The sequence below is a fragment of the Hyaloscypha bicolor genome (genome assembly GCF_002865645.1).
Source record: "Hyaloscypha bicolor E unplaced genomic scaffold K444scaffold_175, whole genome shotgun sequence".
Taxonomy (NCBI): Eukaryota; Fungi; Ascomycota; class Leotiomycetes; order Helotiales; family Hyaloscyphaceae; genus Hyaloscypha; species Hyaloscypha bicolor.
In genome coordinates this window covers 338,215-351,741 of record NW_020194677.1, presented here as the reverse complement: position 1 = coordinate 351,741, position 13,527 = coordinate 338,215, and the positions used below count along the sequence as shown (strand labels likewise).

At 45.7% G+C, this 13,527-nt stretch overlaps 4 protein-coding genes across 4 annotated transcripts; 2 read left to right on the top strand and 2 right to left on the bottom strand.

Moving 5' to 3' along the window:
* Positions 1-1,246: 1,246 nt before the first annotated feature.
* On the bottom strand, positions 1,247-3,331 carry K444DRAFT_573189 (uncharacterized protein). The gene is made up of 2 exons (XM_024877390.1): positions 3,146-3,331; positions 1,247-3,063 (listed from the first exon to the last, which is right to left on the bottom strand). Exons 1-2 carry the CDS (start codon positions 3,224-3,226, stop codon positions 1,453-1,455), a joined length of 1,692 nt encoding a protein of 563 aa, XP_024729317.1. The 5' UTR covers positions 3,227-3,331; the 3' UTR covers positions 1,247-1,452.
* Positions 3,332-3,580: 249 nt separating this feature from the next.
* On the top strand, positions 3,581-4,562 carry K444DRAFT_620057 (Isochorismatase hydrolase). Its single transcript, XM_024881635.1, has one exon. It carries the CDS (start codon positions 3,644-3,646, stop codon positions 4,307-4,309), a length of 666 nt encoding a protein of 221 aa, XP_024729316.1. The 5' UTR covers positions 3,581-3,643; the 3' UTR covers positions 4,310-4,562.
* A 2,003-nt stretch (positions 4,563-6,565) lies between these two features.
* On the bottom strand, positions 6,566-8,732 carry K444DRAFT_220010 (uncharacterized protein). The gene is made up of 7 exons (XM_024871140.1): positions 8,430-8,732; positions 8,242-8,377; positions 8,006-8,187; positions 7,918-7,954; positions 7,790-7,861; positions 7,372-7,741; positions 6,566-7,308 (listed from the first exon to the last, which is right to left on the bottom strand). Exons 1-7 carry the CDS (start codon positions 8,535-8,537, stop codon positions 6,705-6,707), a joined length of 1,509 nt encoding a protein of 502 aa, XP_024729315.1. The 5' UTR covers positions 8,538-8,732; the 3' UTR covers positions 6,566-6,704.
* A 3,501-nt stretch (positions 8,733-12,233) lies between these two features.
* K444DRAFT_512275 (uncharacterized protein) lies at positions 12,234-12,522 on the top strand (the record flags this gene model as incomplete). Its single annotated transcript, XM_024873488.1, has 2 exons — positions 12,234-12,428; positions 12,487-12,522. Coding segments are annotated over 2 exons (231 nt in total), but the record flags the coding sequence as incomplete, so codon positions are not given.
* Between the last annotated feature and the right edge of the window lie 1,005 nt (positions 12,523-13,527).

The following is a 13,527-nucleotide window of genomic DNA, read 5'->3' as shown; positions in this document are numbered from 1 at the left end:
TGACAAAGCCGAGAAGTGCTGGTTGAATTTGTACAATGGAAATGAAGAATTTAGAACTTGTTTAGCCAATCCTCTACATTTTCAACCAACATAGACAATGCAATCCATAACAACACCATAGCCCCCTTGAATATCCATTCTACAAAGCGTCTAGATTTCCCACCCGAAGCCTGTATCTCTTAATATATTGGCGCAAGCAAAGAGTTCCCAACGCTCCTATACCGTTCACTCGTTGGGGACGATTCCATGTGCGGAACCCCATTTTGGGGCGTAGAGGCTTTCGGTGGAGGGCCAGACACATATTGGGAAAGTGTCGATGCGGATCCCGAAAAGAAAATAAGTGGTTATCCGAAGCTGCCAAGGAGGAATGATATTCAAGCCACTGGTAAAGGTCCGTAGAAGTATATTCGACTCGGAGCCTGACATTTTCCGACGATAGACTTCCAGTAGTATCCGGGCCCGCTGCCGCAGTATCAGCGAATCTGAATAATGATTTTTGTCTCGCCGGTATCTGGAATGGTGATATTATTCGAGGACTACTTTGACAACTTGTGGCATTGACCGCGACTTCCAACTCAAAAAGAGCAACATCCGTTACCGTCCTGGTCGGGGGCTTCATACATGGGCCAGATGCATTTTCTTGGTGCAATAATCAATGCTAAAGACTGCGTAAAGCTTATAATTCTAGTTCCCGTGATGGGAAGTGTTCAGAGTGGTCCAGCAAGCCTTGTTGCCTAGAGGTTGACGTATATATTATAAAAAGAAACCACCAGTAAAAGGATACCATTTTGGACACCCTTTCCAAGTCTTGATCCGTTTGGGTAAGAATGGAGCGCTACAAATTATAGCACGGGCACCTGAATTGAGGACCGCCACCGGGAGCTTTGAATCGAAATGGGGTATTGTAGATGAGGAATGTTACGAAGTTGCAATCTCCCTAGATTACCCACATATTGCAGGTGTCGATGAAGTTACTTTCGCCCTGCTTGTGGGTGACAATTACTATGATTACGGGAAAGGTTGGTTTGGTCTCATTCAGTACAAAGCCAGGTTGAATACTTTTCAAAGGGCTGGAATGCTTTTGCCTGAATGATTTCAGAGAAGAGTTTGAAGAAACTAGCTTAATAGGCGTGTAGTTTCTACAAGGGATTTGGGTTCTTACAGCTTTTCCTCGAGAACATGGGGATCGATTGAGGCTTATACGATTTCAAGACGAACAAAGGAAACGGCACTTGGTTCTCAACGTCCCAAGTCGATCAGGGCAATTTTAGACCCCCATAAACTCAAAAGGTCCTACATTCAAAATCTACCCACGATGTGTCTTTCAGAAATCTAAAATCTCAAATGCCAACATACTCTCAGTCTAACCAAATGTCTCGCATTGACCTGGGTCATTGAAGAGGGCTTTCGTTCTTGTCCACCGCGAGGTGGGATAGAATTGTTGTGTTGCAATCAAGGACTGATAGTTTGAACGCTCCTCGCAAGAGCATTTCGCGCATCTTCCTGAGCAGCAGCCTCTTCTGTGCATTTCTTACACCTGCAAGCCATGCCGAACCATCCCATCAGTTTTTTTCTCCTCTCAACAACAGTCATACTAACCCCATGAGAGCCAATGTAGCTGATGCATAACTCTTCTCCTTGCTTGCAGTCTCTCGTCGCAAACATAGTGACCTCGCTGCTAGCTGAGTCATGCCTCCAATCCACATTGGGACTACAGCTATGATTCAGCATGCTGTACAGCCCGCTGATACTAGTCCCGGGCCAGTCTCCGAGAGTTTGGCCGTGCTTGTTATTTTGTAACCTGCATTTGATAGTGTGCAGAACCCATGTATCATACAAAGGGTTGGTGAAGATGTTGATGCCGAAAGTCTGGAGGATTGAGATCGGCATCTGAATGTGGTCTTCGAAGTTGAAGATTATCAGATTTGGCTCCTTAAATCCGTAGGCCGGTGTGAGTCTCACAAGGATTTTGCTTTTCAACGGGTGGTCTGTATCCTCTACCTGACTAATCGCTAGGACTCTCATCAACAACAGAGCATCAAGTGCGAAGTCAGTTGTTGTAGTCGCTTTTCTCGCAGCGGTATAGAGGTAACCGAAATCTTTTCCGCAGATTGGGCTATGGAATGTCTCGATAGCAACATCGGCACAAACTTGTGAGCAGTAAAGAACCGAACAGCAAGTATTCCAGAAGTTCTTGACGGGACTTGCGCAACAAGTCGGACAGCCGGCAGGGTCAGCGTCGATACCCACGGAACCAGAAGACATCGTGTCGATCAAGATAGTTTCGCCAGCAGTGATATCCCTCCTCGCAATCGCACCAATGCAATCATCTTCGGTCGTTGCCTCGCTCCCTTCCCCAGCCGATGTGTTTCGAATCGTACTCCGAACCACCATACAATTCGTCGAAACTCTTCTGAAGTCTTCTTCGATTCCCTTGAAAACAACCTCATCTCTGACTAAGAACTCTTCTGCCATGAATGGATAAGGAGTGGGGTATACACCCCCATTCATCAACGTAGTTGTCATCTGATCCTCATTCATATGCCCCTCCGCCACTGCCGTCTTCAACACTTCCTCCCGCTGGGCATACCAAGCATCCGCATTCGACACCTCACTTGGGAAGAACTCATCATCCGGGAACTTCTCCACCGCTTCGCGGCTCATGCGCGCATAGTCGCCACAGCAATTCGCGGCCATGAGTCCCTCCATGAGTTCAGTCCAGATCTGCAGCTCCAACCTCTTTAACATCTCCTGGACCTTTTGAGAGAGCAGCTCCGGCGTAGAAACAGTGTGGACCCATTTCATCCATGCAGGGTCGGTGGTGTGAAGTTCATAGATCTTCTTGCGGAATGCTTTGCGCACTTCGTTCCCAAGGACGCTGGAAGTTTTTTCAATGCCGGCCTCGACTAGAAGACGCGCTTTGTAGACGTCACCGAGAGCAAGCTCTGGGTAACCGAGAAGGCGAAGACAGTTTCCACGGTTAAGCCAGGTTTCCGGATCATACGGGAAGGAGGCGAGGAGCTGGGTGAACTTGATCACTTCTGAGCTCTCGCTTGCAAATCGCTAATTTCGCTTATTAGCGAAGGTGAAAGGGGGGTACTATGCACGCCAGCAAGCGGAGTCCCAAAGCACATGGACAACGAACATTGTGGTCCAGAGATATCGGCGGGGCAACCTCGCATGCTGAGGATAGACTGTACTGTCCAAGTCGCCACGGTGAGTCCATTTCGCTGCTGATGGTCGAAAAGCTAAGGTTAAGAGAACCGATCGATCTGACGAAACTTTATTGCCTTCTTTTGTCCAACACTACTATTCTGAGGATGCTGTTGAGGTCCTTTGGGGGTGAAGCGGTAAGTTTGGAAAAATTCGGTACATGTGATATTGGTCAGCAGGAATAAGTGGACCCCTGATTTTAGGGGTCCAGCCCGCATAACGCCACTAAATGCGGCTAAAAAAAGCCCTGCATAGCTGCCACGACCGACGCCCTTCCAATAACAGCAACAAAGATCTGTAAAGCCATGACAAATTACGCAGAAGTAACATCCTCCAACGAATCATTTTTTTTGAATCTCACTATAAAGCGACTCAACCTTCTCAGTTGCCTTTAATCACGAACTGTATAATTCCCGCTCAACCATCAAAAATGTCTACCTCAAACCAACAACCAAGTACAGCGCTTTTATTAATCGACATCCAAGATGGCTTCACACATCCAACTCACTGGGGACCCTCCCGCAGCAATCCTTCATTCGAAGCGAATATCAAATCTCTTCTCCCTATTTATCGCGAGCTTATATCCTCCACAACCTCCCGAACCCAAACTTCACCCCACAAAATCATTCATGTCGCCCACGCCTCGAAATCGGCGCAATCTACCCTCCACCCCTCAAAGCCGGGATTCGCCTTCCAATCCTTCGCCACCCCTTTGCCTGACGAACTCGTGATAGCGAAGAACGTGAACTCCGCATTCATAGGCACGGATTTGGAAAACTTGTTAAGACAGCATTTCGACGGGGCACCAGGAACGCTTTGGGTAGTAGGGTTGACAACAGATCACTGTGTGAGCACATCGGTGAGGATGGCCGGGAACCTAGGAGTTTGTGATGGTCTAAATGGTGAGAAGGGAGATGTCATTTTGGTGGAAAATGCTACAGCTTGTTGGAAGAAGAGTGAGGATACTCTATTTGATGCGGAAATGATTCACGCAGTGCATGTAGATAGTTTGAAAGAGTTCGCTAACATTGCGAAGACTGGGGAGGTTGAAAAATTGTGGAAGGAGTGGATTTCCGATGCTAATCAAAGAAGTTGAATGAAGGGTGACGATATGAGGAGGACCACATTTCTCTCTGATTGTCTGTGACTGTGTTGGTGGTTCAGTTTGTCTTACGTAGCGTGTTTCCTAGAGGTAGCGAATGGAAAAGGGGGGAGATCGAAGCACGTGAAGCGGGTAATGGTTCCCCGAACGATATTACACGATCATGAAAAGAAGTTGGGTGCGAATTTCTCTCAACTGTATTTACGTATTTAATCATAGCTCCTATAACGAATGGCGATAAATTCACTGAGTAAAGAATGTCAGTTGCAAAAGAAACGGTGAATTTTCTCTCTTTAAAGAGCTAGCCCTGAACGTTTCTCGAACTCTTCCACGTCCAAATTGTCCACTGTTATTGACGATCAAATCATACCACCTTTGCTTCCATTTTTTTCAGTAAGGCGAATATTACAACATATAAAGGAGCTGTATTTGGCTAACGAGCTGTTTTATTTCGGATACGAATACTCTTCGGGCAACGCTCGCAGACTTTGTGACTGCAAATTCGACACTCCTTATCTGTGAACGTATTGCCCTTGAATCCGCACTTAGTTAAAAATTAGCTCTGCACCTATCAAGTATTGCACTGCTTACTCTGCATCTATCATATGGTACCGGTGGAACTGAGCTATTGCCGTAGCGCTCATCTATGTATGTGATTTCAGAGGGCTGTGTTTGAGCCTAGGATTATTCAGGCATGTATGTAAGGTTTAAGGTGCTTGTGGTTAACTACAAAATTAGTCGAACCTAGAGGATTGGAATTAAGTGGTCATCGACTATAGAAATCACCATTCGAAGCGCGAGTGAATGGCTTATTCGTGGTCCTTATTGAATTTGACTGTTCTAATAAAATGAGTAGATTTTACAACAGAACATAATGGCGTGGTATCCTAATCTCGGCGAATTATAAATCCAGCTTTCCTCGTTACTGGGAGAATAGAAATTAAAAATAGGCAACCGAAGCACAAAATAAGCTATCCCTTTTTCCTGCTCATGGTTGATTTACTCCCCTAGCTTATTCTGGGTTGGACTGAACCAAACTATAGTATAAAGCATAGACACCCCTCGAACAAATTTCGTGAAGCGATGAGTAGTGGGACCCTTCTAGCTTGTTCTTTTCCCCTCGCCAGCCAGAAATTTTTGAATGCTTCAGAAGCCCCACCTTTAAGAACGGACACCCCATCGCTGAAAGTTCCACAAGAAAGTAACAATTGGGTCTAGGGAGAATGGCTTTATTTGTAACTATATATTATGCCCGAACTTTTGCATATATTTCACACCGCTCTATTCACTGTTCTACCTGGTCTGTCGTCGAGGGGCGCAATACCCCGCAACACGGTGCAACAAATACAACCGATACGAGTCCGAAAGGTTTTCGTAGGGTTGAATGTTACATCACAGGGGTAAGCTCCGCGTACGCCACCAGCGAGCTTACATCGAGTGACGCGAGGATCTAGAAATCCGTGACGTTAAAATATGAAAAGACATTTAGTGGCTTTTAGTCTTCGAAATGGTTGCGTTATCCGTCAAGAGCCGATTTGTATCTGACAAGATGAGAGTCCGTGTTCGCCAGCGAGCAGAGCTCGAAATAGAAATCGGCGATTGATTAAGTGAATGTATGGATTGTTACTACGCTGTGATGGTTTCAATTATAAGAAGCTCGACTTAGTATTTGAAAGGAAGGGGTTCCAAGACGATACGAAGTGGAAGTGGATTAGGAAAGGCGGCCAGCTTGACAACAAAACTAAAAGGCGGGGTTCGCTTGAGGAACGGGCAATCGGCGATCACATCCCCATATTGCTTAGCGTTTCTCACATGCAAGCAATCCCGGGATTCAATCTGTCAGATGCTTTAGCCGTGGTTAATTAGAGAGCTATCAATGAGAGGAAGGTGAAGCTATGTACAAGAGAGTGAGGAGAATCACATCCGGCCAAGCAGTTAAGCCTACCGAGAGCCGAGGGGTGGGGAGTGAAGCACGTGACACCACAAGTACCATCTGTCATAATCGCATTTCGAACCATCGATCCTTCTTCACGTTTTCCCTCATAATTTCTAGCACTGGAAACGCCAACGACTCTGCGAAGTCCAGGCAAAAATTCGTCATCGGAGTGTAGAGCATTGATCACCGATCTAAGGTTCAAATAAGTAACTAAGCGATCAAGTGAGGTTCCTGCTAATGGAAGACTTGAATAGCCTTAAGATCTTGTATATGCCCCAACAGTGGCACAGAAACCGGCGTACTGCAGCAATGCCGTGAAATGAACTTCCTGCTTCCGCCCAAGGTCGCTGCCTACAGGCGCGAGAGCATTCTAAAAGGTCCAGTTGGACCGAGAAGCATCTCGTAAAAGGGGTTCCTCTCGAACCATATCATGGTTACAGTCGTGTGCTAATCTCAAACAAACCCTTTGGAATGATGATGAGTACTCGAGTTGTTTTCAGTTGAATCTTCCACTTCTCTTATCTCCCCCCTCTCTGCACTCGGTTTCGGTGACTTCGGTGACTGGTCAGTATCCGGTATTGGCAGCAGAGGTAGCGGCTTGTCTCGTTCTGTGCGTCGTAGATATTCTGTGAGTGAAATTATGTGCCTGATGGATCCTATATCGTGTTTGGTCTCGCTGTCCTTAATCTCAACCTCAGTCGTCTCAGATGTAGCGGTTCTGGAAAATTGGTGCGTTTTGGTGCCAATAGTAGTCGGCAGCAGAGAAACTGGGTTCCCTTCGTGCTTCCCCTCAACAATTCGAGATGGGATGGGTTCGTCATCAAACGACTTTGAAGGTTGATTTGGAGATATGCTGTCGGAATGTGTTGGTGGGCCGAGTATATTTGGGGAAAAACGGATAATGCCAGCGCGAATTGCGGGCATGCAAGCGCAGAAGATGGCAGTGCTCGTTTCTAACGTCGACCAAAATGTAGTCGGGATATTGTCCCATGTCGGATCGGCAGTTAGCCCGAATGTTTTAAGGCTGTCAAGGCGGATCATCGAAGTAATACAGACACTGAAATTGGAAATGTGTTATCAGCGGAAGACCAGGAGGAATGGAATGGCAAGGTGGACTAACAAGCTCCCAACTCCGAACATGGCATACATTCCTATCTTCTTTCTCCCATTGAGCTGAAGATGTCGGAGTTCGTTCATAGGGAGAAGAATAATTATGATATCTTGAAGAATGTTGATTATAGCATTGGCCCAAGCCACCGAGTTGTAATTGACGCATCTGCCTTTCAAGTCTTTTCTCCAAATGTAAATAATAGGATGGCATTGGAAAACCGTGACAAGAGCAAATGCTATTCCACTAGCCGCACAAAATGCCATTGTCACCCAGCAAGCGATGCGGAAGGATTTCTTGGGAAAGACGCGGAGATAGAAAAATAGCAACGACACTTTGATCAGGCCGATAGTTATGACGTATAATAGCTCGCCGATATAGACTATAGAATATCAGAGTAGTTAATAAAATATGAGGGAACGTGACGAACACCAGTACAAAAGCTGAGGAATAGAGCCAATTTCGATATCCCATACATGATTGCCAAAGCCGGCATTCTCAACTGCTTGACTATTAGCTTCAACATCGTCAAACACCATGGGCGAGAGCTGCGGTTACGTTGTACACCGAAGTAAGTGAATAGAGCTTCTGAAATCTAGATCCCCGAGGTTAGAAATCCTCTTCTGATAATGAATTCGCAACTCACAACAGCCCCTGCAATGAACAAGTCATCTAAACCCATTGTCTGGTGGAGAGAAATCCTGGTAACAAATCGTAGTAGCGCTGCTGTGTTCGTAACTACAGTGGTAACTATGGTCATGATCCTGATCTTTCTGTTTTGTGATTCATAAGGCCTTTGGCAGATCACAGCCTGGATTTTGCTAAGGGCTATTAAACCCGTCCGGTTAGTTGGTCGGTCTCCCCACATCGAGATATACGTACACAGGGTCTCAGCCAAGGTGCAATTAGCCAGCATGCAAGCAGATGTTGTTTGTACGAGTCGAGTACTGGAACATTGGCAAGTGGTGTTTGCTAAGGAGCACCCAACCGAGGGTATCGTCATTTGCAAGCAGGTTATCTACACGAATAATCAGCAATCTGCTTCCTTTCATCTTCAAACATTAACATACCCCACATGGCGAAATCTGCGAAATCTCTTGTGCAATGAGCGACGCATTTTGGGCAAGGACGGTAGGAGCAACGAGCCAAAATATCGCCAGGGAACTAGACAACTTCATTGCGACGAAGTTATCTCCATTAAGATACCGATACAAGGCAGAATCTATCAAGCTGAGAACCTGCAGCTGGTATCGGGGGGCGCGGGGAAGACATAGAACATGGTCAGGATGCGGCCGAACTGTCGCAGAACACGCCTCGTGCTGAGATGCAGGTGAAACCAGCTATCATCAGCCACTTTTCTGAGTTTGCGGGAGACGGCAGAGCTAAACTCTGAGCGTGAGTTTACTGGAGAACGGGAAAGACAAACTTTTGTACCTGCGACACGGCGGACATCCTGTGCCTTGCGCTGTGACAGCGGTTGTGCGTATTTAGACTTCGAGTTTAATCCCTTTTGGGAGGGAAATCCGGAGCCAGCGCTATGACTTATGCAGCCACTCATTTTCAACACATCAGAGACTGGAGAAAGGTTTGATATCGATCCGACGCACAGCTGCTTGAAAAGGTCGTAGTTTCGCGTTAACATTGATCATTGGTACGACTTCGTGGAGCGCGAAGATCGAGCTTTCTGCCAACCGATCCCTTTTGGACAGAGATTTGCAACCAGAAGGCGATCGCAGGCTTATGTGGCTTGAGACAGATTAGAGTTCGCCTGCGGAAGTTCTTACCGGTCTCCGTAAGCCTTGTGGTACGGGGAGCAGATTGTCGGCCGCGGAAGAACCATCGCTAAAACCCCACAAATATTTGGGTGTGTGAGGCTGCCACTACGGATTGCGCACAGCTTCCCCTTCCTTACCCATTATTCTCTCCGAATTTTCAACTATTCGCACGATGAATGGATATTACACAAAAATCTGCTGTTTGTACAAAAGATATCATAAAATCATTAAGAGTATTCGCATTGCCTAAGTAAGCAATACCTTGTTTGTCTCATGAATCCCGTTTAATTATAGTCGGATAATCCCTTCGGTCTATAAGTCGTTGTCTTGTTATTGTACTAAACCAGTAATAAGGCTATATTGTTCTAAATATATAAGGATTGAGAGCTAAAGAGAGCCGGAGGGTTGGGAAAAGAGTGAAACCTTTGGTCACTTGATAATTTCACGTGACAAATGTGGTTGTTGGTAAATTAGGTTAAGCGTAAATTTGAGTTTCGGAACCTTTCCCTTATTATACATTTAGGCGACGTATGCCTAGTTTATCTTTATGGCTGCCGCGTGGTGGCATGGAGATCAATGCCGGCCGCAGCATTTTGTCGGAGTGTGGGGAGAGATCGCTTTACTATGTAAAATACTTGCAATCACTTTCTTGGCCCATTCGCTTTCCCGAACCGCCTAGGGTACTACGTGAGACGTACGAACGGGTAATAATTTCTCCCAGCGGTTCCAGAAGTGTTCCCACCAGCAGCCGGTGAGAAGTGCCGTCCTCCAAGATCAAACAGTGATTCGTCAAACAATCGGCATCCGGAATGCAGGGGTGACGGCGATCAAACGATCAAACACTTTCTCGGGGAAACGACACGCAAACACAAGCACAGTTGGTGCCGTCGGGTTGGGTGTTCGCATGGCATTGTCCCGACGGATCCCACTGGATGGAGCAGACCTTGGATGCGTTTGAGGTCGAGACTCGCCCCTGGTACTTCTTCTCCTGCGTAATGCTGTTGCGGAGGGCAAGCTGAATTCAGAACGGCATTGATCGCGCACCCATAACATACTGTATCCTCAACACACTACGCCCTCGGTCTCCCCTTTGGCGAGCTTCCATCTGTCGACCTTCTCTCCGATGCGGACTTCTCCGACATTTCTCGGCGATCTTAGAGAATTCACTAAGTCAAACGTTCTCAGCCTACGCAACTTGCGCTAACGCTTGGGGGGTTTGAAATGTGAAGAATAATCTGAAAGAGATTGTTGATTGCTGAAGACTTCGAGGCGAATCGCGTTGTATTCGTTGTGGTATTGCTTAATTTGTTAGAAGGAGGCCAGGCCAGAAGCGGCTGTGATAATCAGCATCAGATTCAGAGATTAGCGAGCCTTGATTCAGGGGCAGTCGAGGCTTCGGGCTACTGACTCGCTAGAAACAGCGGGCCTTCAAATATTTTACAGTGTTCGTGACCATTTTTTCCCTTCGGGATTCTTTTCAGGCTTGGCAAAAATACCGGTATCGATAGTATCAATACTTGCCCCATAATTTAATTATTATTTAATTATTCTTATTTACTATTATTTTATATGACTTAAAAATTAGAAATTTGTAAGTATTGAGAATACTAAGAATTTGGTTTAAATAAATATATAAAATAGCTAAATCTTTAATAAAAATATTAATATTTATTAAAATTGTGATTTTATGAGTTTTGCGATCCCGATAAGCTTATCGCTAGTTTTTTTAGCGTGCAGTCCCTAAATTTTAGGCAGTATATCGCTAAATTAATTTATAGGCTAGAGGCCCCTAAATTTTCGCGAAAATTTAGCGAGAAGGTATCGATACCAAAATATCTGGTATTTTTGCCAAGCCTGATTCTTTTTCAATGCAACTAAACATATCAAAAGGCAATAAATATAACGAAATATGCTATTACCAGAATCCTAAAAGGTAATAACGTCATTATTCAAGGATATAGAAAAACTTCTCGCTTTGCTATATCTCTATCTCCGCGAGATTCCATGGCTTATTCACGACCCTTTCTTCACGACTCCCGAGAATCGTGCACTAAACAAATCTCTTCTTTTCTGTACTACTCTTCCTATCAGGCCACCTAGCTAGGGTGTTGGTCTGGCTGTTGAAATAAGGTTGATTTGAAGAGGACCACTCTCGGCTCTTGAACGGTTCGGCAGTTGCGGCAAAATGTGTCGGAAACACACCCAGCCACTTAAGCAAGGAATGTTGCAAAGAGGGATTAGGGAGGATTTGACATGCTCGGATTGGTCAATATGATGTTGACAGTCCATACAAATTGGTGCTGTGGACACATATTGCGATGACTCTAGACCGGCACCTATACGGAAACCGGCATCGAGAGGAGATGTTGCTGTCATGTCTGGCTCTTTAAACAATGCGACCGTTGAAATTTCCTGCGAATTCAGCTGCACTTTTGTGGGTGTTTTGCTGACGATGTCCAAGATGCTTTACTTCTTCCTCGCCTTTGCAGTGTTGGCTCAAGCGATGCCCAGGGTGGGAGGTAGTAGTCTCCTCCGCTTTAGATGCTCCCAGACTGTCATCGATCGCAATCTCGTATGTTGAAATCTCCTAAAGTTGTACTTAGCAAGTGAACCCTAGAGAGAGTCCGTCGCCACATGTTCACCAAGTACGTTTCCGATTTCGCCAAAATCTGGATATAACGACTTTATTGCAGATAGTTGGGGAGTACGTGCAGAGAGAGTATCCTTCCTACGGTGGTGCTGATGTTAAGTGTGTCAAATGAGTAGAGCAGAGTAGAGTAGTGGGTCCTACTCATACTCTACTCAGCCAAAACATATCCTACTGTCACGGCCTGGACAAGCTGTGGAAGCGAAATGTGGGTGTATTGGTGTAAAATGTAAGAATGATGGTGCCCTAATGGCGGTGAAGAAGCTATAATAGCCGGTTCCCGCTATTATACATGCCTGTGCGCAGCACGTGACACCTACTTATACTCTACTCAATACTCATTGAGTATATACTTAAGTAACTTAAGTAGTTTGAGTATTCCTTTGATACACCGCTGATGTTCAAAAGAATACCTTCAATATCACGATTCCATCGACCGATGTTCCATTCCTGCCAGTTGCACCTCGCACACCTTTTCGGAGGACTTGTCTAATTACTGGACGGCGAATTTATATTTCAAGGCATGCAATGGGACTTACAAGAGGGCTCCACAGATTGCCAACAGACAAAATAATAATGGAGAATCTGGGGGCGTTGCCGTTTACTGCACTCCCCCTGGTGCTGGCAATACCACAGCTTTTAGGCCAGTAGGCTCTCTTCAAAGAACAAATAGCACGCCGCTGGATGACTGAATGTATTGCGCAGGGGTTCAGTATACTCGTTGGCGATCCGATGCGTCGTGTGGCGGGTGCGGACCCATCGATGAGAATGTAGAGCTGCTTTCGATGCTACACGAAGCCCAACTTCAAAGGCGATGACCTCTCGCCATGTTGCTTATCCTACCGCTGGTCTCATTAGTTTCGCTTTTAATGGTGGAGCTTGCCCCTCTACATATCCAGTTAAGATCCCACGCGTAATGCTCGAAGTAAGCGCTTGCAGATCCCTTCTTTGTCGACGAAGGAAGCGGTCTCGGCAAGAATTGGCGTAGAGCTTCAAGGTTAGCCGAATAATCACATATTAGTTCTGTCAATTATACAATCCAGGGCAAGCATTAACTTGTGTCAACCAATAATAGATTGACAGGGATACAAGGCAATTCAACGATAAGAGTATCTGGCTTGCGGAACGGTCACAGCCTTTTGCCGTTAGCACAGGAGATCCTTGAGTTATCTAGCATAGAAAATAGTAGTGAAACTTGCCGCTAATATTTCTATAGAACCCGGTATGTGTTGAATTGGTACTAGCTTACTAGTCCTTCCAGTACCAGGTTCAACTACTAATATTAGCTTTGCCACTCTCATTTATAATGGTTTACTATAGAAGCCTATGGAATAGCTCACTATGGAAGCTCAGGGAACGCTCACTAATATATATAAGTCATCTGATTTATCAGCTGATTTATAATATACTGGAGGAAATCGCCACCCACTAGTGGGTATATAAGAACTGTACTTTAGATTCCTTCCTCTCCCTTTTTACTCTTCACTCTCCTGTATCTAGTCATTTTGCAGATTGTCAACCTCCAATATATCGATTTATCACCAATATATCGATCAGATTCCAATAGTATGGCCAGCATGGCGACTGTGTATTCGGGCAGAAGGGTGATGATCTTCAGAAGGCCATGGATATAAGGTGCTTCGGAGGCTGTGCTGCCCTCAAGACACAAACTTACGCCACAGCGAACAAGTGCGCTGTCCCCAAACCTGTGAACAAAGATACGGGAGGACGTAGGCCAATGCATAA

Coding starts and splice junctions, on each gene's coding strand:
- K444DRAFT_573189 (XM_024877390.1), bottom strand. CDS start 3,226: ATGGACTCACCGTGGCGACTTGGACAGTACAGTCTATCCTCAGCATGC. Junction 3,064..3,145: donor CGATATCTCTGGACCACAAT/GTTCGTTGTCCA, acceptor AAGCGAAATTAG/CGATTTGCAAGCGAGAGCTC.
- K444DRAFT_220010 (XM_024871140.1), bottom strand. CDS start 8,537: ATGAAGTTGTCTAGTTCCCTGGCGATATTTTGGCTCGTTGCTCCTACC. Junction 8,378..8,429: donor CGCAGATTTCGCCATGTGGG/GTATGTTAATGT, acceptor TTATTCGTGTAG/ATAACCTGCTTGCAAATGAC. Junction 7,309..7,371: donor ATGTTCGGAGTTGGGAGCTT/GTTAGTCCACCT, acceptor TTCCAATTTCAG/TGTCTGTATTACTTCGATGA.
- K444DRAFT_620057 (XM_024881635.1), top strand. CDS start 3,644: ATGTCTACCTCAAACCAACAACCAAGTACAGCGCTTTTATTAATCGAC.